Source organism: Galeopterus variegatus, unplaced genomic scaffold (assembly GCF_000696425.1).
Source record: "Galeopterus variegatus unplaced genomic scaffold, G_variegatus-3.0.2 Scaffold130, whole genome shotgun sequence".
NCBI classification, from domain to species: Eukaryota; Metazoa; Chordata; class Mammalia; order Dermoptera; family Cynocephalidae; genus Galeopterus; species Galeopterus variegatus.
In genome coordinates, this window is record NW_007726241.1 from 851880 (window position 1) to 874414 (window position 22535).

Genomic DNA, 22535 nt, shown 5'->3' on the forward strand with positions numbered 1-22535 from the left:
GTCATCTCCTCCCACATCCCCCTTGGACCAGTCTCCAGAGATGTGGATGCAAGGGCAGTCCCCAAAGTATCAGGTGGAGCCCCCAGCTACGCAGACACAGCCCAGGGGTGGGGTGGGGTGGGGTGGGTGGGGAGGGGAGAGATACAGCAGTGGCCAAACGCTGGGGCTGGGGAGGGGCTGACCACTGCCTTCCATGCACTTAGAGTCTGGCCAGGGAGACAGACTAAATAAATCCTCAACCAACCAGGGTACATTTCAATTTTATGCAAGTTTATTCTTAATCAAGGTATTTGATAAACTCATTGCTAACTGTGATTTTTGTAAATGTGTAAGTATTTACATGTAAACAAATACTAAAAAATCCTTGTCGGATCATATATTGTGATTTTGGTTTCAAAAAATTGATTAACATACAGACTGTGAACTTTCTAGGTACTCTATTGAGATAGGAAGATATAGTCTATAAATCCTGTATATAGTTACTTTTTTTTTTCCCATCACTGAGTTATGACTTCACCTCTAATTATGTTTGATTTTTTTTTTTCCTCATGACATCTGGTCTCTGCTCCTTCCACTCATTTGTGAATGTGGCACATTTGGAAAATGGTACCCAAGTGCTTTCAAGCACAAATGTACTTGAATGCAGAATTCTCGGAATGCACAGAGACTTCTGACTTCGTGCTTAGTGGTTTCAGCATGTCTTTATGCTGTTTTATTGTCTGAAACTTGAGCACGCCAATAGTCTATGAGAGAACAAATCAGTATGAAACATTGGTCATTGATAAACTCTGCTTCTGGGTTCTCAGTGTCGCAGGTGGCGAGCTGTTTGACTTCTTAGCTGAGAAGGAATCTTTGACTGAAGAGGAAGCAACTGAATTTCTCAAACAAATTCTTAATGGTGTTTACTACCTGCACTCCCTTCAGATTGCCCACTTTGATCTTAAGGTACGTTGCTGAGGGTAAGCCAGATGGAAGCTTATGCAGAGCACAGCCTTGGTGGTTTGTTTGCTAAGACAAATTAAGGCAGCTGAAAGAAATCCTTTTTTTTTTTTCTTCTTTCTGTATGGGTTTAACAAATGGAATTATCAATATAAATCAGCAAACATAATACATTCCCCCTGCTGGGATGCCTAACCTTATTGTGGGATAGAGGATTAAGATTAGTGATTAATATTCTGGAATCCTTGGGGAAGAATTAAGGGGTCTTACCAGCCAGGTCTTTTAGCAAGGGGGCTGCTCTTGGTTGCTGGGGCATTTTCAGCCTGGAGTGGGTAGGGCACAGTTTCCATCCTCCTGTGGCTCTGGGCATGCTAAGATGGAAGGTATCGTGAGCTGTACTCTCCTCTTGATGCAAAGGTGTGTGGGCCTGACTCTGTCACCGGTAATCAAGCAAGTCAAATTCTGAGACTGGCTAATCAAGGTCTTTGCCTGGCTGCAGGCAAGGCATTATGGGAGATGAAAGGCATGTAAGTCACACTCCCAGCTGCCACAGAGGTATGGTCTCTTTGGGAAAGGAAGACATCCACAGGAGCAACAGAAAGCAGCAGTGTTAGATTCAAGTTCCAGTTCAAGACAGCGAGAAGAGATGTGTCAAAGCGGCATGTGCTTGATTGCCAAGTGCATGAGTCAGATCACTGGAGCTCGGATAAGATTTCAGAGGGGGGAGCATTTCCCCCACACTTATCACAGCAGAGCTGTCGAGGCCCCATTTGGACCCCCACACTCACTAATATACACTCCAAAGGCAGCTTGCTCATGCAGCCACCCATGGCTCTTGTTTCTGGCTCTGGGAGCTGGAAGTGCCGAAGAGTACATGCCCACAGAAGCAGCTCTTGGCAGTGGAGGATGGGGAGGTGGTGGATAAAGACCCAGCCCCCCGCTTCGTCAGTTGGAGTGACTCGTGAGTTCTACTCCTCCCCCCAAGTTCCCCAGGAGAATTGCTCTGCATTTACCCTCTCCCTGGCAAGACACCTCGTGCCAGACTCCTCCTGCTTCCTGTGTCCCACGTAAACCGCTTGCACCCAAATCCTTGTCTCAGGCCTGCTTCTGGGAGAACCTGAACCAAGATGTGTATGTTTCCTGGTCTCTTTCAACTACTCTTTCCTCCATATTATTTGGTCATTTTTTAGGAGAGGAGAAGAATATTGTCATCATGTCCTCAGCGTAACATACCATCACTTTTTATTTCTCTCTCTCTTTCTTAAGCCTGAGAACATAATGCTTTTGGATAGAAATGTCCCCAAACCTCGGATCAAGATCATCGACTTTGGGTTGGCCCATAAAATCGACTTTGGAAATGAATTCAAAAACATATTTGGGACGCCAGAGTTTGTTGGTAAGTTTCTTTGCTTCTGTGGTTATTCAGGTCTCATAAATGTTATACTGGCAAAACTTTCCCTGCTGTAAGATCATTTCTCGGGTACGTGTCTCTGGTTGTCACATGAAGATGGAACCTGCTAGTTTGCTTCCTTACCAAGGAGCTCAATGAGTGTTTATTTCCTCTTAGCTCCTGAGATAGTCAACTACGAACCTCTCGGTCTTGAGGCGGATATGTGGTAAGGAGCGTGGCCCTGGTGGTGGTATCTTTTCTATTTATTTTACTATTCTCCTGACATGTTTTTTTTCTTTTGTTTTTGTGTCTAGGAGTATCGGGGTAATAACCTATATTCTGTAAGTAACAAAATCCACACTCGTGTTCTTTCCTTTTCTTTGAGACCGTACGTTTAATTAACCATTAAATGTGCTGTGTTGATCTCCTCAGCTTATGCACGCTTTTTATGTAAACATATTCATTTTACACCCCCAAAACATGTTTAGTTTATACTAATTAAACATTTTCTCCTAATTCAAAGTGAGCCATCAGAAACTGTAGCAGCATAATCACGGAAAGAAAGCAAGACTGTCCATCATTGTTGAGAAAACAGGGAAAAGGGTTTTCCAACTATTACATGCTGTTCCAAATTACCTTTTTAAATGAATCCTTTGCATTAAGCTGAAGCTTTCGTTTATGACAAGTAAATGTCCTATGAAGTATAATTGAGCCCTAACAGTCACCGCCCAAGTACCAGATGCTGATCGTATTCTCCACTCCTCTTAGCAGATGTTGTAGGAACAAAATGACAACGCAGGGGGTCGCATTAATGTCTGTGTCCACTTTTTTTCACAGCCTAAGTGGAGCCTCCCCATTTCTTGGAGACAGTAAGCAGGAAACATTAGCAAATGTGTCCGCTGTCAACTATGAATTTGAGGAAGAATACTTCAGTAATACCAGCGCCCTAGCCAAAGATTTCATACGAAGACTTCTGGTCAAGGATCCAAAGTAAGTGTCACTAGTTCTGAAAGGTGCCCAGCTGTGGCCTCAGCTAGCCAAAGGCCCACACCTGTTCCGTTCATGCAGCCACATTTATCAGATTGATTGTTCCACGTGCCAAAGGAAAGCATGTTGTATGAAATGCTTTAGAAAGTGCACTTGGGGCCCTTTGCACAGTCAGTCCCTGCAGGCACAATGAAATAATCACAAAAAGACCAATGTCGTTTTGTGCTTTCTTCCAAGAAGCAGGCCCTGAACTGCATTTTCCAGGGTGTTTGCTTGGTAGGTCCAACAGGCACCGAAACAAACCTCTTGTTTGCTGCTGTGGTCATGGCATTTTTTTTCTTTCCCTTTTCCCTTCCCCCAAAGGAAGAGAATGACAATTCAGGATAGTTTGCAGCATCCCTGGATCAAGGTAAGTTGCATATTGTGTTGCTGTTTAAATCATTTTATTTTATTTTTTTGGTGGCTGGCCAGTACAGGGATTAAACCCCGGATCTTGGTGTTATCAGCACCATGCTGTAACCACCCAAGAAATTGGCCTGGCCTGTTTAAATCACTTTCTAAGTGATTGGCTTGGGTGTCTTGGAATTCATGCCCTAGGATATGACTAGTCACTATGGATTTTAACCACGGGTCATACACCTGGAGTATTATGTTTACTATTTGTGTCATATAGTAAGAGAAACTGACAGATTAGAGTGAATCCTAGTAATCCCAGAGGTGGAGGGAGCAGAATAAGCTATCATGGAACAGAACTGTAAAAGGTCAACTCTGCTAAACAGCCATGCTTAGTTTAACGTGTGGGGTGATGGCTCAAACAATATTTTTTAAAAATTCAAATTAATTTCCTGCATGTAAGTATCATATCAAATCCAGATTTCCAGCTTCTCTTGAAAAATATGAAGATCTACCAACACTAAGCCCACATTGCACAGGGACACAGGAATGACAGTACTGCCTTTGCATCAGGGCACACGGGCACCCGTGGGCACATGATGCCTTTATATTCCCTGCCTGGCCCTTTCACTACTTGGGTTAAAGAAACTGAAGTTTTTTCAGGCTAAAACAGGAAGGACAAAGGGTGGGGCAATGAGATAGTCACAGACAAAATCATGGAACAGTGAGTGGGCATTACAGAGGTAGGTTTGGGGGTGAGTAGAGAACTCTTTGCTTGTGCGAGCTCCCAACAGTTGCCCGGGCTGCCCTAGAAGGCAACAGTGTCCCCTTCTCAGAAGTAGAGCCCAGTAGCTAAATGCATCTAGTGAAAAAGATGCAGTAGAAGGCACTCTAATGCTGTCAGGCAGGCGGGATATGCCTACCACTGAGGTTTCTCCCAGCTCTAAATTACTTGATGCTTCCCAAGTGTGGATACCTTATAACGTGGCCTTGCCATGAATCTTGGCCATTCCCAACCTATCAGTGTGGAAGGTTGTAATGCAGTTTGGCTGCAAGCTCACCTTCTCCCCAAGACCAGTCGTTATGCATCACATCAAGCCCTCAGCCATAAGAGTTAGCCTACCGAGACTTCGTTTCTAGATTTTGCATGCTATCTCAAAGTGTTCTGGTATTTTAGTAAAGTGAATGTGTAAGCATCCCGAATAGCGAGAGGTTTCAGAAAGTTGTCATATAATACATGTCTGTAATTTGAGAGCTCTAAATGTTTTTTTCTTGGACTTTCATTTAGCCTAAAGATACTCAACAAGCCCTTAGTAGAAAAGCATCAGCAGTAAACATGGAAAAATTCAAGAAGTTTGCAGCCCGGAAAAAATGGAAAGTAAGATTGTTTGACATGGTGGGATTAACAAATTCTGTTTCCTCTGTAGAGTTCTGTCTGGTCAGGCTTATCTCTTCTGATACTAGCAATGTGGAAAATACATCCTCTTTTCTTTCTTTTTTTTTTTTATTCACTCTGTAATCTTCTGTACCATTACTGTATTTTCAAAGACAAGCAAAAACAATATTTTAGTCCTATTTAACTTATACTTTCAAATGTAATTTTGCATTTTTTATCATTCCCAAGGCAAAATGTTTATCAGCACAATAAAATTATAGTGAAGATTGTTTCTAATACAATAAGCCACATTTTAAATAAATGTGTTCTTTGTGGTAGGCAGCATGGCGTTATGTTTATACCGGAACTTGTGTAAATAGTTCTCTAAATCCAGCCTTTGTCTGTGTCTGTACCGTTGTCTTGATTTCTAAGACCTTTAGAATTCCTGATGCTAATACTATCCAACCTGCTTGTGAAATTGCCCACCCTCGAAGAATGCGTGCTGTCAGCAGTGAATAATATCTTGGAACTTTGTCATTTGTACTGATTTGAGTATTGTCACATAAACTGTCTCTCCTCTCCCCCCTTTTTTCTCCCGCACTCCCCACCCCCGCCTCCCCTTTTTTTTTTAAGCAATCGGTTCGCTTGATATCACTGTGCCAGAGACTGTCCAGGTCATTCTTGTCCAGGAGTAACGTGAGTGTTGCCAGAAGCGATGATACTCTGGTAAGCAAGCCTGTTTGCCTGGGTGAGCTGCTTTATTAGCACTGTGTGTTTAGACGGTTTAAGTTGTTCTGTTTATTCAACAACACAGAAAACCCCAAGTCGTGGAAATGTCAGGCCTGTTCTTACTTCTCTCGAGGTAGGGGGTTGGGGTGGGTGATCTGAGATACCCTATTGCTGCTTTCCTCCTTTTGCCTCTTTGTTTTCAATGGTGCTCTTCCCACTCCCACCCCCACTACCTCCCTGATGTCACGCTCAGACACTGTCACACACACTGTCACACACACACACACTCAGTTTGGTAAAAGAAAGGCTAGCCAGTAGAAGAGGAAAGTGCTTATTCTAATTTGTATGAACTAAACTGAGAGCCCCCTCTTGCCTCTGATACAAGAGAATCTTGGACCCTGCTAGTACAAAAGCCACAGACAGCCCCGCCCTGTTCCTTCTGCCCCCCCCCCCCCCAGATCAGCAGGGAAATGCAGTGCATCTCATGGTAGACCAGAAGGCTAAACCCACTTGTTATTGGCATCGTGTTGTCTGCCCGAGGTCCTTGAGAACAACTCCACAGTTTTTTTCCCCTAATCCAAACTGAAACCTAATCACAGATTAGCTCTTCTGATATGACTGGACTCATCTGAATTCAGCAAGACTTTCTCCTGACAGTCAGACAGCAGGGTTTTGTTAACTGTGGAGGTACAGGAGACTCCAGAGAAAGGCAGACGGCGAAGTCGTGTGGGAACTACCCTGCCCCAGTAACTGAATAGCCAGCGTTTCCTGGGTGACAGCCAGGGCTCCAAGCGGGGGGATCACACATCAGCAGACACCAGCTCTCTTTTTCTTTCCCTGAAGCCAGTAGCTTCACTGAGACTCCAGGTCTAGCTTTGTGGAGTGAAAAAAGATAGGAGATATTTAAAAAAAAAAAAAGCAAGAAATCAGAGAGAAGCTAGTTAGGGAGAGAAGGGTGAGACAGAAGAGGTAGACTTAGTTTGGGAATAGTTTGAGGGTGGCAGTGGAGCCAGAGAAGAGATAAAAACTATCTAAGTAAGATAATGAGAATGATTACAGATTGCAAATTACAATCATCCTGAATAATCGGTTGGAAGGAAACAGTGTGTCACAGCGAAGAGTTTAGGGTGAGAGAGGGACCGAGGACTGTAGGACCTCCAGGTGGGGAGCTGCCCACCCCGAGATCGGATTCCCTCGTCATCTCCGCGTTAGCAATCCGCTTCATTCCTTCCATTCTCTGCATTTCTCTTGACTTTCATCTTTATGCACGTATCTCTTAGTCATCTTAGTCATTTGGATTGTGATAGAAAAGCAAAACTAATGGCATTCTTAAACATGTATTCTATGCAAATATTGTTAAAAATCCTCATGGAGTTTGGATTCAGATCTATAGAGAAGAGAAAGCAGAGGTCAGAGAAATGCTTTCTCCGTTCTGCTCCTACAAGCAGAGATTCAGCCTCTGTAGGTACTTTTTGAGATTTTTCAATTTCAGTAGCTGTACCTCTGTATGTATAAGTACAGAAATTTGGTGGGATTTTCCTAGATTATTCCTTGGTTTTAATGTACTGTATTTTGGAAATATCCTGTAAGAAAACTTTGACGAAGTGGCAAAGACTTGATAAACTTGTTCAATATTATCTAATTTTTTTTTCCTTTATAACTAGAGATGCATTTATTTTCCTTTTTCTGGCATTTATTTTTACATTTTTCCCCATTTAGGGCCTTTTTTTTTTTTAATAATTATGGCCAGCGTTCAGAGAATTTTGCCATGTTATTCTATACCCAGCAAAGAAAGAAATTTAAGTGATTAAATCATGACAGTTCTGTAAGTGGAAAAATTACAAATTGGTAGTATCTTGTTCAAAGATATCATTTCCTTGGTTCCATGGTGTTTGTTTTTTTCTTATCCAGGAAAAGAATCTGTCTTACACCTGAAATTTTCCAGTGTTTCTGGGGCTATATTTTGATAGATTGTTAAGATAAAATGCAAAGGTTTATATTTGTCATCTTCATTGTTTGAAATCTGATCTTGAAAGCTGTTTGCTGTCTGGGTTATAATGCAGGTGACATTAAGGTTCAGGTAAATAGTAGATAGTGTTAATCTGCAGCATTGAAAGAGCAAATAGTAACCTCCTCGTTCCCTCCATGACCTTGTGCATTTGGGGACTAAGTGGCTTACTTTCCTTTGAATGCCCCTTTTGACAAAGTAGCACTGATTTCATTTATGTTGACAAGAAGATCGTGGCCAGCAAGCTAACTCTGTTCATCTGCTCTGTCTCCCTCAAGGATGAGGAAGACTCCTTCGTGATGAAAGCCATCATCCATGCCATCAACGATGACAATGTCCCAGGCCTGCAGCACCTTCTGGGTTCATTGTCCAGCTACGATGTTAACCAGCCCAACAAGGTCTGATTTTTTTCTGCCAGGGGTAATGGAGGGGTGGTTCACAGTGACTGTGTATCTCCAAGTCCAAGGTGGAAAGACCCCACCTGCTTCCCCATTCTGCAGTCCAGTTGGAAACTCCATACTGTGGGAGAAATCACTTCTGTTTAGAGAGTGATTTGAGTTACAAATAAGGTGTTTTTGCATTGAGGGCTTTTTTTTATTCACTTTATTGTACCACTACCCATGAAATTTTAGATCTACTCATGCTGCAAATGACAGTGTCACTTTTGATTGTGAATCCGGAAGAGGAAGGCTGTTAGGTCCTTCTGTCTGTCTTCTGTTCCTGTTCTGCAGCAGTAGCCTCTTGTCTGTTGAGACGTGGGAACTTGTGTGGGAATTTGGGCTTTTCGTTTCCTGCCAAACCTGAAAAATAGGTTTTTTTTTTTTCCTCTCTCACCTGTTCCAGCATGGGACACCGCCGTTACTCATCGCTGCAGGCTGTGGGAATATTCAGATACTCCAGCTGCTCATTAAAAGAGGCTCAAGAATTGATGTCCAGGATAAGGTCACAATTCTGATTTATCTCAAATGAATTAATTCTTTAATTACTTCGAAATGTTTCCTAATCATAGGGGTAACAAAAAAAAAAGAGGAGAAAAATGTGTCTTAATTCATTTCTCAGTTTCCTGTTAAGAAAGATGAACTGTTTAAATATCCAGGTACAATCATACACACATGTTGGAAAAAGGCACACATTTTTCTCCCCCTTGGCTCTGTTGCTTGCCCTCAGCATTTCTTTGCACACTACCCCAGATTTTACTCCTCACTGTTCACATTTACTCAGTGGTGTTAGATGTCACATTTGGAAACGTTTTCATTACCTAATTTGTCTCATCAGAAATGCATTTGCCTGCCTGTTTATCAAGGCAACCAAGTAAGGAGGATACACATGAGGTGTAAATCGCATTAGAAGTGCAGGCACAAGGTGTAGATGGCCTTAGAAGTGCAGACGCAATTGAGTAACAGCTGACAGTCATTACAGTGGCTCTGTCATCAGCTTCTGTGGACTTTCAACAGAGCCATAAATAGACCAGATGTTGCCCTTTACAGTATAGGGATTTCTAATCAGAGGTTGAAATGAGGGTTTAAAAGAAGAAAAACAATTGTCTATTTTGAAATAATCTTAGATTCACAAAAAAGTAGTGGCAAAGATAGCACAGAGTTCCCTTATACTCTTCACCCGGCTGTCTCTGTTGTTAACATCTTACATAGCTATGGTACGATTGTCGAAAGCATAAGCATAAAATTGAATGAGAGTCTTATTCCTCTTGGAAGTTGCTCCTTTGGGGTTTGTCATCACGTACGAGGGGAAGTGATTCTGAGGGATGCGTGCATTCACATCTGTCAGCTCTGTAAAGGTTATTCCGCGTTGGTGTTTGTGCAGGCTGGATCCAATGCCATCTACTGGGCCTCTCGGCATGGCCATGTAGATACCTTGAAATTTCTCAATGAGAACAAATGCCCTTTGGATGTTAAAGACAAGGTAAGGCCACTTCTCTTCTTGTGAGGGACAGGAGCAAACAATAAAAGGATGCATTTGAGTGCTGTCGTGCCATGTGCATCAGGACCCAAATCTTCTTGCAGAGTTTTTTTTTTGTTTGTGTTTTGTTTTGCCTGTAGCTTAGTCTAGTATTAAATCTGCTTTAAGCTGAAATCTGCCAGGTAGTTGCCATAATAAGCAGGGAATGAATTATTGTCTCTGTAACACAAAAACTCAATGTTCTAGTAGAAAGACAACCAGAGAACTGAGTTCTGGTTCTCTTACTGACTTGCCTTGTGCTTTTAAGGAAATCTCTACCATTCTCTTCCTACTAGTAGACCAATTTGTCATGTTTAGTCAAGGCTGCTGTACACAGTTGCATGGGTTGTGTACTGCACCACATCTAAGGGATGATTTCACATCAAAGACATGTTTATTTTGGCAGTTTTCTGGCAGATGGCAAGAAAACTTTTTTTTTTTTTTTTAAAAGATGACCGGTAAGGGGATCTTAACCCTTGACTTGGTGTTGTCAGCACCACACTCAGCCAGTGAGCGAACTGGCCATCCCTATATGGGATCCGAACCCGGGACCTTGGTGTTATCAGCACCGCACTCTCCCGAGTGAGCCACGGGCCGGCCCAAGAAAACTTTTTTTAAAATTAGTTTATTCTGGCAATTTTTTGAGGCAGATATAGGTAAAGTGACTTGAGGGAGTTGTACCTGTTACTAATTCAGGGAAAGTTATGATACGGGCAGAGAGTGATGTTCTTTTTAAGTCTCTAAGAATATAAGAAGTAAGTTTTTAAGCAGAGTCAGGCAATGAAATGAGAAACTTAATAAATGAAACTGTACATTTAAATAAGTGCTAGATGATGAACCAACTATTAAGAAAAGGAGTTTTGTGTTTTTAAAAAATCAGACAGCCAGGAGTATCACTATATAAGGAAGATTGAGAACAGCCGTCATGGAAAAGGAAAACGCCTTCTCACTGGGTTGTTTGCACGTGGGAGTTTTATTACTAACAGGATGAGCCAGTTGTGCAGGTTTAACACTAGCCACGTGGTGGGCGCGCCACACCCCCAGGTCCCTGACCCAGGTCAATAAAAAGGCATCTGGCCTGGTGGGGTGGGTGCCACCAAAAGGAAGGACGTTGAACCAGGCATGCTTGGGAGTGGGCCTTGCATTCTAGTCCCCACAGCCTGCTCACAGAGATGGCTCTGAATCGTTGATTTTGCATTGGATTTGTTTATTTTGCAGTCTGGAGAGACAGCCCTTCATGTGGCAGCTCGCTACGGCCATGCTGATGTGGTTCAGTTACTGTGCAGCTTTGGCTCTAATCCCAATTTCCAGGACAAGGTGAGTCATAGTAGCCGGTGTCCTCACTTCCTTTTGCTCTCTGCCTGGTGTACAGTTAAGTCCTTTGGGGGTTTATTCAAATTAGGTTTCCTGTCTTCAGTTACAGAGCACAGGGACTCACACAGAAGCTCTAACGTGGTAGGAGCTAATGCCAAGAACAGTTCTGACACTTCATTCATCCATTTAATCCTCTTGGCAACCCTGTGAGGGGGTTTCTCATTCTACACGTGAGGAAACTGAGGCAGAGAAAGGTTCTGTAACTTGCTGAGGCTCACATAGCTCCTAAGTGGTGGAGCCCGGTCTTGAACCCACACAGTCTGGTTTGAGAGTCCATGTTTGTAACCACTACACTGTCACGGCCTCTCATCCATATGTGTCTCCTAATGCTGATCACGAAGACAAAGGCTTCCCGGTCCCGGTAGACCGCAAGGCCAGGCCTTTCCTTGACTTGCTAAAGCCTGGTTCTCTTGACTCCTTCCTCCCAAGCAGTAATACTGTCATGACTCTCCCTGGTGTCGTGGGCACTATAGAAACCTTGAGGCATCAGATTGTTAGAAGAATTCTTGCCCAGAGAATTGCCGTCCTGCTATTAATAGTTTCAGATGAAGTAAACAAAGCCACTTTTACAAGAAAGATGCTCTAATCTACCCACTCAGAAAAGATGAGCTGAGGGTTCCAGTGAGCTGCTGAGTCACTTGTCAGTCACGTGCTGAGACGGCCAAATGGCTTCAGCTCACTAGTGCTGAGGAAGGAAAACGGGCGAAGCAGAGACCTGGGGTCTGCCTCTCAGGGTCGTGGTCGCGCTTTCACATCCGTGCTTCCCTGTGATAGCGACCAGCTCTTTCCCTCCGCTGCCGTGGCTTGGCTTTGCTGCCAGGTCCGATCAGGACTCTCACCACGCTTGTCCTTTCTTTCACGTTGTGGCATTCTCCTCTGTGCACTTGTCTCCGTGGCCAGGAAGAAGAAACCCCCCTGCACTGTGCTGCCTGGCACGGCTATCATTCTGTGGCCAAAGTCCTTTGCAAAGCTGGCTGTAACGTGAACGTCAAGAACCGAGAAGGAGAGACGCCCCTCCTGACGGCCTCCGCCAGGGGCTACCACGACATCGTGGAGTGTCTGGCTGAACACGGAGCTGACCTGAATGCCTGCGACAAGGTGCTCGATGTGATCTGGGGGCTAGAGAAGGCACCAGACTCCTCAGTGTGTTTCCCTGAGATAACAAATGTGCACGCAGCGCACTGTGATTTCTCTTCTCTGTTCCAAAGGTTCTGTGAACTTTTCTAGCTTCTCTTCAATAATTAGCATTCGTTTGTGGCATGGAACAAAATTTATGAATTGGTCAAATGACTTTGGTCTCTATTTTTAGCCTTTTTAAAAAGCTTTGGAACAGGTACAGTGATGATCACTGAATCCAAGACAATCCTCAGTGAGGACTAAAATTGGGAATGCACTGTTAAGTTTCCGATAAACAAAGAAATAGGTGGTTTATTTACTTCCGTCATCTGCTATTTTGTAAAATCACAATTAACCACTCTTATTTGTTGGTAGTCTCAGTTCTAGACCAGGTGTTTCCTTTTTTAATCAAATGCAGCATTATCTGTTTTTACTGCAAACTTACACTTAAAATGAGGCTATGTTGCTATATATATCGTTAGGGGATATATATAGCAACAGTTGGGGATGCTGTTGTTAGTAACTGCCATTGTGAAGTATTTTCGTGGTACAGAGCAGTGGTTCTAGGTTGAGGTGACTTTGCCCCCAGGGTACATTTGATAATGTCTGAGACATTTTTTGGCTGTCACAGCTAGGAGTGGGGGTTGCTCCTGGTATCTAGTAGGCCGAGGCTGGTGGTGAGGCTAGCATCCTACAACTCATAGGACAGCCCCCACAACAGAGAATTTTCCAGCCTGAAATGCCCGTGTGCTCGGGTTGACACACCCTAGTTCAGGTAAGTCATAGAAATGTTTCAGAACTCTATTGAGCTCCTACAACACACACCTCTGTTCACCAGGGATCCTCTAATAGGTGGGATGAATTCCCAGGCTGGTTTTTTGTGGGATGTGAAGGTTAAGCATATTTTATCTACATCTCATTCATATAACAGCCCTTGAGCAAATTATTTCGCATTGCTTTCTCAGTTACTCCTGACATAAAATTAAATAATAGGCTCTCTACTTAGGAAGTTAGTAAAGATTGCTGGGCAAATGTTTTAAAAGAGTTTTTCACAGGCCATTAGAGACATTTACATGTGTCTTATAAATTCAGAGACAAAAAGAAGTGTAGCTTCTTTCTGACTGTACTGCCCAAGCCTGAATTAATCAAAATGATGGTCAGCTTAGGCTGGGATTATTCAGAGCGGAAGGGGTAAAGCCTCTCCCTGAGCCCAGAATAAAGTTTGATTTTTTTAATCCTCCTTTGGGCTTTGCAGTAGCGATCTTGTTACCAATTAAACTTTACCCAATGGCGGTAGGAAATATGGAGAGACCAGGGCCACATGCATAAGCAGAAAGCACTCATGGTCCCTGGGGTTTGTTTCCAGGATGGGCACATCGCCCTTCATCTTGCTGTGAGGCGGTGTCAGATGGAGGTCATCAAGGCTCTCCTCAGCCAAGGATGTTTCATCGATTTCCAAGACAGGCACGGCAATACCCCTCTCCACGTGGCCTGCAAAGATGGGAATGTGCCTATCGTGGTGGCCCTCTGTGAAGCAAACTGTAATTTGGACATCTCAAACAAGGTACGCATCGAGGAGAAGATTCCTACAGATTCCAGCCCTGTCTGTCCATCCACCTGCTTCTGGGTTGTGGCCAAGTTTCTATTTGCATCTCTTCATTGTTCAAAGTAAATGTTGCTCATATGGATGTGTTCCTTTTGATCGAGCTCTGCTATCTTAAGTCATATTTTACATGTGACTTTTGATTAATTTCCTAGAGTGACAAAAAATTATTACATTAACTGGTACTTCTCACCTAGCTTGACTTACCACTGGGTGTGTGTGTGTGTGTGTGTGCGTGTACAGCCTACAGGCGCACGTGCACACCTCCCCCTCCTCACCCACATGCACACTCTCGTAGAGGAATCAGAGAATGAGATACAAAAAATCGAGACATCTTTCTGGAGCACTAAGTCTTCAGGAAAATGCCTAATAATATTGTTATTTGATAAAGGCTCCTAGAACTATATTTCTCTTCCTAGCTCTCCCCATTGACAGTTTTAGGGTCAAAAGTTGCTTTTTTTGTGCTAAATAAATTTGGTAAAACCAAGGGGATGTTATCATTTGGTGAATAATAAAGAAATGAAAATAATTAATTGGGTGCTCCTAGGACCGTTAAAAAGACTTCTAAAACTTAGCTACCACTTTCCCTTTTCCCTGAATTCCATCTAGATTTTCATTACCAATTAAGATAGAAAGGTTGGATATTCGTGAGGTTTTATCCCTGTAACTTTATGAAAGGCAAACATTATTCTGTTATGATTATGTTAAAAACAAAGTCTAAGTGGAATTAATTTTTTAATTGCAGGAAATGTTTGCTTATAAATGCCATGTACAATCCCAGCAGGATTTTATTACGACTTGTTTGAGGTAAAAGAGTTAATATCTGAAACAGCTGGAAAATTATACTTCTATAGAAAAATTGTTCCCTTGCATATTGTGTGATTAACTCTGATGGAAATTGAAATTGGTAATCTTCACATCCCAGGATGTGAAAAGGCGACATCCTAGGTCCTAGCCATTAGCTGCTGGTTGCGTTCTCAGTTTATCCCGTTCTAATCGTTCCAAGTCAGTTACGTAAGTGGTTTAAGGGGAAAGCCAAATGGAAGGCTAAGGAGCATCAAGACCCTGGCTTTCCTTCTAGGATTCCTTCGATGACTCAAAAGCGGCTGCAGGGCACTTGTTTGATGGCCTTTAGCCTTGGACTTGGTATGTGCAGGCGGCCTCCTTGTGAAGGGAGAACAGGGGTTGCTGAGCATGTGATGGTGTTTGCCGTAACCTAAAACGGGAATGAACATTCTTCCTGGCTTCACTCCACCCTGAATTAGGATACTCTTTAAAAAATGCAGGATTATGACCCCAGACTTTCATGTGTAAAAACAACTGACTTATTTAATAAAAAAGGCTCTACATTTTTGCTATTGCAGATGGCCATGATTGTTCATGAATGCTGATGTAAACTTGCATTTTTACTATATATGGCACAGCAGTGGTACACAGAGGACGATCAATAGATGATTTTGTCCTTGAAGTGAGTTCTGCTCAAGCAAAAATGATCATTTCCCCAGTTTCCATCTCTTAGACTCAGAAGCACGAAGTTCAGACCCTTTACCCAGAGCCCATTTGGAGCAGAGTGTGCAGGTCGTTTGCCAGCTCTCCGTCACCGCACGTCAGACAGGCTCCCCCGGTGGCCTCCGAGGGAGATGATTAGCATGCCCTGACTTTGTAGATCTCACCCTTCTTCAGAAGGGTTGGGGTCACCCTTGTTTTTCTGTTGTTTTTGTTTTTGTTTTTTTAAGGAAAGACAATGGGGGCTCTAGAGGGAGCTTAAAAGAGGCACAGGAAAGTAAGAAAGTGGCATTTATTTCCCCACGACAGCACGTCCAGCTTTACACAGACTCAAAACCTGGTGTCAACGTGGATGTGTCATGGTGGCATCCACATTCCACAGGCTGACTAACACCCTCTCCCTGTGATGTTGTCTTGCCTTTTCCTTACTGGGTTCGATTCCCCAGAAATAAGAATGACCATTTATGTACCATCCCTGTCATCAGTATCTGACAAGACCTTGTCACTGTTTTTGATGTGCACTGCAGTGAAACAGACGTTTCTTCACTCTTAGTCTCCTGGTGTAAACACTAGGCGAGTGGCTGTTGCAGAGGACACGCAGGACGAAAGGCAGCAGACGACATGGAGTGTGTGGACTCTACCCGCGTGCTCCTTTCTGGGTTGTCGGTTCTTCTAAGCAAAGGCGGAGAAGGCATGTTGCATGCGCACGTGTGCAGGTGCACACACGCCTGGGAGTGTGAGAGAGCACTGCACGTCCCTTGGGTGCTCCTTGGTGACCTTCTCAGAAGCACCAGGCCAAGCATGGTGTGAGGAGCTCGTGGGCGCCGGAGTGGGTGGCTCTGCTCAGGCTGCTTTTAGACAGACACACCTTCATGAGTGTAAAAACACATTCAAATAGCAGCATCTCATGTCATCACTGCTGGGACAGAGCACAAGTGCCACAAGAAACACAAAAGTGACAAATGGAACCTTAAAGAAATCAGAGAAAGCTTGTCAGAGGTGCTCACTTAAGATGATCAGAACTTTGACAGATGAAAAATTGGGGAAGGCTGATTTCAGACTGAGGGAGGCAGGTGTGTCTGTTGGGGACTGTTGCTGACATGTGGGGGACGTGCGGTAGGTAATTGGGGAGGGAGGGGTCGGGGAAGGGAGAAAATAAAGCTGGAAAGACACATTGGGTCCGGATGGTGAAGGAGCTGGAATACAGTGTTAGGGAGTTCGGGTTTGGTGCTGTCCCAAATTGGGGGCCCTCCAGAGTGTCGATTCCCTCGTCCCTTCTCTTCGTCCCACTTCTCTTTATTTCTTCCTTCCTGTCTATAAAACTGCATGCATCTGTAGCCAGAGTTCTGTCTGCCGCACATCCACCTTCCAGACAGGTCATGCAGATCTTCAAAACCTTCCCTTTTTATTCTCATGTTAACTCAAGGATGTTTGAAAGTTTAATATCCACTTTCTAAATCACTGTAGAAGATGATAGTGGACAAACATGAACGTGGGCACAGATTGCGGCATTATTTACTTATTTATTTATCATTGTGATGAAACATAGATAACATAAGAATTTCCATTTTAAGGATTTTGAGTGCAGCATTATTTGTAATAACAAGGAATTGGAACTTCCTGAAGTGGCCACCTTTGGTGGGCTGGCTCGATAAAATATGACATAGCCATATATTGAATGTTAGTCAGACATCCAGAAGAATAGTAGATTTGGTTACAGGTATTTAAAAAGTATTCACAAGCTATTGTTAGATGAATAAAGGAAGTGACCGAGTAGAATGTAAAGTATGATCCCATCTTGGCTTTCTTAATTGTTTATTTCCCATTAAGGATTCCTGGGTAAGAGCTTGGAAGAAAATGCTTCACAGAGTTAAACAGGTGTACCTATGAGCAGGGCGTGTGGGGAGGGTGCGGACTTTTATTTTTTGACATATACCCTTCTGTATTGTTTGAGTATTTTAAATGAGCATATGTTAACTTCATAACAAAAACGATATTTACAAATAAATAGCATAAAGCAGAGATTCCTGAACTTTCTCAGTTAGCAGCAGTCTTAGTGTTTCAGTAATTTTTTCTCATAGTTCCTCTAGGGCAAAAGAAATGCCTAACAGTTCTGTTTATTGAATAGTTCAGTCCAGGCAACTTAGTATATATATTGGTGTCTTAATAGCTTAATAGCCGTTGATAAAGATAATACACGTAACGTGAAACAAGGCTAGTATTTTTATTTTGTTTTTACATAACTGTGATTACTTACCAAGGGACGTGTGTGCCTGTTGGGCACTGCACAACTTCTCAAACCTTGAACTTAGACTGGACAGCACCACCTGCATTTCCTGTTCCACAGTGGTTTTCTCAAGATACTTAATTCTTATCACAGCAGCTGCCAAAGCCCCCTGTGCAAAGATATGATATTATCGAAAGGAAGGCAGGACGATCTAATATTCAGACTCTGAACTGCCTCAAGCTAGTAGTTCACCTGGTGTCCAGGTGGTTCCATCAAAAACTAAAATATTGCTTCCCCCCCACCCCCACCCCCATGAATTCACTGCAGTTCCCTGACGTGGCTCAGCACACAGTTTGGAAACCACAGGCATTAAAAAAAAAAATGGTTCGCTTGTTCTTGAAATTTAAACTCATTAGAGTGTTTTCAGTAGCTGTCCTTCCATCTCTTCTTCCCTGGCTGTGTATAAATTTGAACTCTGCTGCAGATCTTGCTGGAACTTTGGGGCTCTCACGCCCTTGGCTCATCCCTCCTTTCTGCCAGCACAGCAGGAAACTTTATTTAGTTTGTGATAAGCCTCCGACTTTTTTATCCTTTGAAGTTGTATTTTGAAGTTACTCTTTTAACTGCACAATACTTGAAAACTGGCCAGCCTGCCTCAGGGGACAGCAAGTTTCTGGAGCAGTGAGGCAGTGCCTCCTAGTTCTGTCTGGTGGACCCCGGGTCCCTTCCAGCATGCTGTCTCCCTGGGACACACTCCCTCAGCGTTACCCGCAGCAGCAGTCCTGAGAACACTCTCTCTGGTCTTTTTTTTCCTCCTCCCAGTATGGACGAACGCCTCTACACCTTGCAGCCAACAACGGGGTCCTGGATGTGGTGAGGTACCTGTGTGTGATGGGAGCCAATGTGGAGGCGCTGACCTCGGTGAGTACAGGACAGGGCTCTTGGAAACTGCTCGTGCCTCAGGGCAGGGGGAAAGGCGTGGCTTGGCACCTGCGTTCTGCAGCAGACCAGCTGCCTTTGAGCCCTAACTCCTCCACTGCAGCTCCGTGGACATCTGCCCGCACAAACCCAGTTTAGTATCTAGTGCATGTTTCATCCTTTCCTCATCTCACCGCCCCGCTCTGCCAGGAATTCCCTCTGGTTCCCAACAGCCTTTTGTTTTCTATGTCGCACCACAGTGTCTGCATGTTTTATTAGAAGTTTGTGTTTCCCTTTCCTGAATGCTCTCCCTCAGCCCCAGGGCACTGAAGCCTCTCTGCCTTTTTGGAGGAGCTAGAGGAGGAACAGGCTTTGGTGTGGGGGGCACGTTTGTCCTGTTTGGCCAGGCTGCCATCCTGCATTAGGCACAAGAGCTGTCCCCTGTTGTCTGAAGAGTCTTCCTTTGCTGCTGGGCCTGCAAAATACTGTTAATGAGATTTTTTTCAGTTCCTCTCGCTCCCTACTTCCCATTCCAGACGGGGTACATCTTAGGAAAATAAACTCTTTTTTTTTTTTTTTCCTTTTTTTGTCTTTTTTCGTGACCGGCAACGGATCGCAACCCTCAGTGTCGCGCCCGTACCGGACCGGGACTGGCAACGGAATCGCAACCGTCGGTGTTGCCCCCGCACCTCGCTCAGCCAGTGAGCGACCGGTCTGTATGTGGGATCCGAACCCTCGGCGGGAGCGCCACCGCACTTCCCAAGCGGTGCACTGTAGCAGTGCGCCACCGGGCCGGCCCGAAAATAAACTCTTTGATTCACATTTCATGAAATACCAAAGAGGGAAAATATGTCAGCTAGTGAGATAAGGTTTCAGGTTCATTGCTGCAGTGAAACACAATCATTTGAGTTGTTGCCGGCCCAGCCGTGGTCTGGCTGCCCGATCTTTTGTGTGGGAGAGTCCTGAAACTCACATATTAGAGCTTTGCTGACTTAAGGCAGTTCTCTAAGGTGATCAAGTGGTGTTTGATATGGTGGCCAACCTCAGGGCCCTGAGGCCTTATTTCTTGGGACCATCAAGGGAGTTAGCAAACTGTGGCCCACCGGCCAAATCCAGCTCACTGCCTGTTTTTGTAAATAAAGTTTTATTGGAACATTGCCATGCCCATTCATTTATGTACTGTCTCTGGCTGTTTTCATTCTAGAGTGTCAGAGTTGAGCAGTTGCATCAGAGACTGTATTGCCTGCAGAGCCCAAAACATCTCTGCCTGGCCCTGTACAGGAGACGTTTGCTGACCTCTGGTCTAGCGTCTTCCTCCCAGACTGCACTCACGTTATGGCAGTGTCATGCCCTCCTGCAGTGTGATGGGTCTGTTCTGTGCGGTGCTGGGCCCAGCACTGTGCTTTCTCTGCAGGCCCAGTTATGACCAATGCTGTCCACGGGAGGGTCCTCTTCTCAGGGCACCTCCACAGCCACTGCAAACCCACACACGATAGGCAGGCACTGCCCTGCAGGGACTCGCTAGGCCTGGTGTGCATTGCCAAGCCCTGCCCAGCTGTGTCTTTGCACAGACTCCAGTTACTCTGTAGTAGAGCATTTATGTACTTTTTTGCAAGGAAAAAATGTTTTTTTGTCCCGGATACTGCCTCATAAGAAAACTAACAAGGATGGCTTTGAAGATGCCCGCAGCTGACTCCTGCCAAACAGGCAGTGTGGGTTGGGGCCACTGAAATGTTTGGCCTCCTGCGTCCTCGGGGTCCCTCCGCCTCTCGCCACCACAGCTGTTCCCTTCCTGTCACCCTTATGGGCCACCCCTCGGGGCAGCTCTTGCCCTCCCGCCCTTCCGAGGCCTTAAACCAGCTGCTGCTCTGGCCTCGCTGCTCCTCCTGCCGGTGCGCAGTCACCTCACGAGCCTTCCTCGGCCTCACTCACATTCAGTCCCTCGCCTACTCACTCTGCAGACACCAGGCACATGCTCTGCACCCCTCAGGGAACTTCTAGAACATGGGAGAGGGACGTGACCACAGAGTCAGTGTACAGCCACTGAGTGGGACTAGCATGGTGACAGGAAAGAGCGGGATCCCGAGAGAGTTGATGGGGGTGGGGAGCTCCCTGCAGGGGTCTGTTGCTGGGACTGAAGGCTGCGTGGTCAGGAAGGGGGCAGACACCTGTGAAGCACCGCGGTGCCCTCCAGGAGTTGGGGGCACGGTGGCTGGAGCTGGGTGTGGAGAGCCTGTGAGGGTGGGGGCAGGATCAGGGCCGGAGGGTGCCCGGCCTTCCCTGCCGGGGCGGCATCGAAGGTGACAGCAGGGGAGTGCTGGGACCATTCAGACAGGAGGCTCGGTGCTGAGGACATTGCTGATAAAAATATAACCCATGCCACTTCGTCATTTTAAGTTTCCTAGCAGCCACGTTAAGAAGAAAACATTAATAAAGGAAGTGAGATTCAGTAATATATTTAATTTAGCACAAGGTGTGCAAAACTTTATCATTTCAGCCTCTAATCAATATGTTTAGATTGTTGAGATCTTTCAGTCATTGGTCTGTGCCAGCTGCTGGCATCCAACATGCATTCTGCTCCCACAGCCCACAGTTTTGGGCATGAGCAGCCGCCCGCGCTGAGGGCTGCCACCTCGCGGGACAGGCGGGTGCCACAGCGCTGTCACCTTGACCCACCGGCGCCATCCGGCGGTCACCTTCCCTCTCCCATTCCCTTCTCAGCAGGCGAACTTGAGACAGTCTGCTCAGCGTCCCGTCATCTCCGTTAGCTCTGTCCTTCCACACTTTAATTATAAAATTAAACAGACTAAAAAAAGAAGGCAGATGAGCAAGTGCAAAGCTTAGTGAATTACAGTAAGACAAACACCTTCGTCGTCCCACGCACGTGAATAAGTACAACTTTGGCAGCTGCCCCAGAAATCCCAGGGTCCTGGTCCCCCCGATGTGACACCCCCCTGACTTTTGCAGTCATCGCTGTCTGGTGCTTTATCATCTTTCTCACCCAAGTACCAGCAGCAGCTCGTTTTCAGCCTGTTTCACTAATGACGTCTCTAGGATTTGGCGTACTTGACGCTCCCTGGCACTCTCTCCTGCCTTGGGGGACAAAGTCCTCTTTGCTCCTGCATCTCCTCTGCCTCTGTTTGCCCTCTGCAACCCACCCCACCTCTTCTGCCCACGGTTCCTCCTGGGCCGTCTGTCCTCTCACTGCCGTCCTCCCAGCCCCCAGGCCTGCAGCTGCACCTGATGCTGAGGCCCACGTCCAGGTCTCTGGTCCTGGCTTGTCCCCTGAGCCACCAGCCTTTGATAGCACCTTCAGGAGGCCCCCAGCCTCCATGCACACCGCGTCCTCTCCCTCCAGGTCTGCCCTTCCTCCTCCTCAGTGTCTGATCTCTGCGAGGCTGCTCACCCTGTCCAGGAAAGGAACTTCTGATGTATTGTATTTTATTTACATATTCGTTTCTTGTCTGCCCTCTCCACTAGTTTGTAAATCCCCCGAGAATCGGGATTTTGGTTGATTTTATTCACTGCTGTATCGACAGGCCACTACAGAATAGGTGCTCAGTAAATATCTGCTGGGTGGAGGAAGACCAGAAGGAATAAATAAATGCTTTAAACCACAGTACATAGGACATGTAATATCTGTTGAGTGCATGCTTATTGGACGGACCCTTACAATTCTGTAGATTTAAAAAAGGTATTTTTCTTCACACTGTGAAAAATCTTCATTGAGAGACACTCAACTTTGGTTTCCCTGTCAATCCCCAGACCTACTGAAACTCTACCATGTCACATTGTAAAGCACATCATCTGTGTTTTGCAAACTGTAAAGTGTTGCAGGGATGTGAAGAATTATTGTTGATGGTGGTTCTAGTCTTTTAAGAGGTTGAATAGTGGAGAGTCACCTTTGCCAGTGACAGTTTTCCACCTGTGTCATATGCAGTGAGGTATACATGACACGTTATGTATATATGTCCAGACATGTCAAAAGGCAAGAAAACTGAAATCAGGGTCAGA

At 45.0% G+C, this 22535-nt stretch overlaps 1 protein-coding gene across 1 annotated transcript in view; it reads left to right on the forward strand.

Annotated features, from left to right (window-relative positions):
- The window catches only part of DAPK1 (death-associated protein kinase 1), a 177290-nt gene that overhangs the window by 111535 nt on the left and 43220 nt on the right, over positions 1–22535 (forward strand). The window contains exons 3-17 of the mRNA XM_008588607.1: positions 807–945; positions 2206–2335; positions 2507–2555; positions 2644–2670; positions 3167–3319; positions 3680–3725; positions 4998–5087; positions 5718–5810; positions 8100–8219; positions 8665–8763; positions 9643–9741; positions 10996–11094; positions 12052–12249; positions 13634–13831; positions 18426–18524. Coding sequence (XP_008586829.1) covers positions 807–945; positions 2206–2335; positions 2507–2555; positions 2644–2670; positions 3167–3319; positions 3680–3725; positions 4998–5087; positions 5718–5810; positions 8100–8219; positions 8665–8763; positions 9643–9741; positions 10996–11094; positions 12052–12249; positions 13634–13831; positions 18426–18524 — 1639 coding nt within the window. The remainder of the gene's footprint in view (positions 1–806; positions 946–2205; positions 2336–2506; positions 2556–2643; positions 2671–3166; positions 3320–3679; positions 3726–4997; positions 5088–5717; positions 5811–8099; positions 8220–8664; positions 8764–9642; positions 9742–10995; positions 11095–12051; positions 12250–13633; positions 13832–18425; positions 18525–22535) is intronic.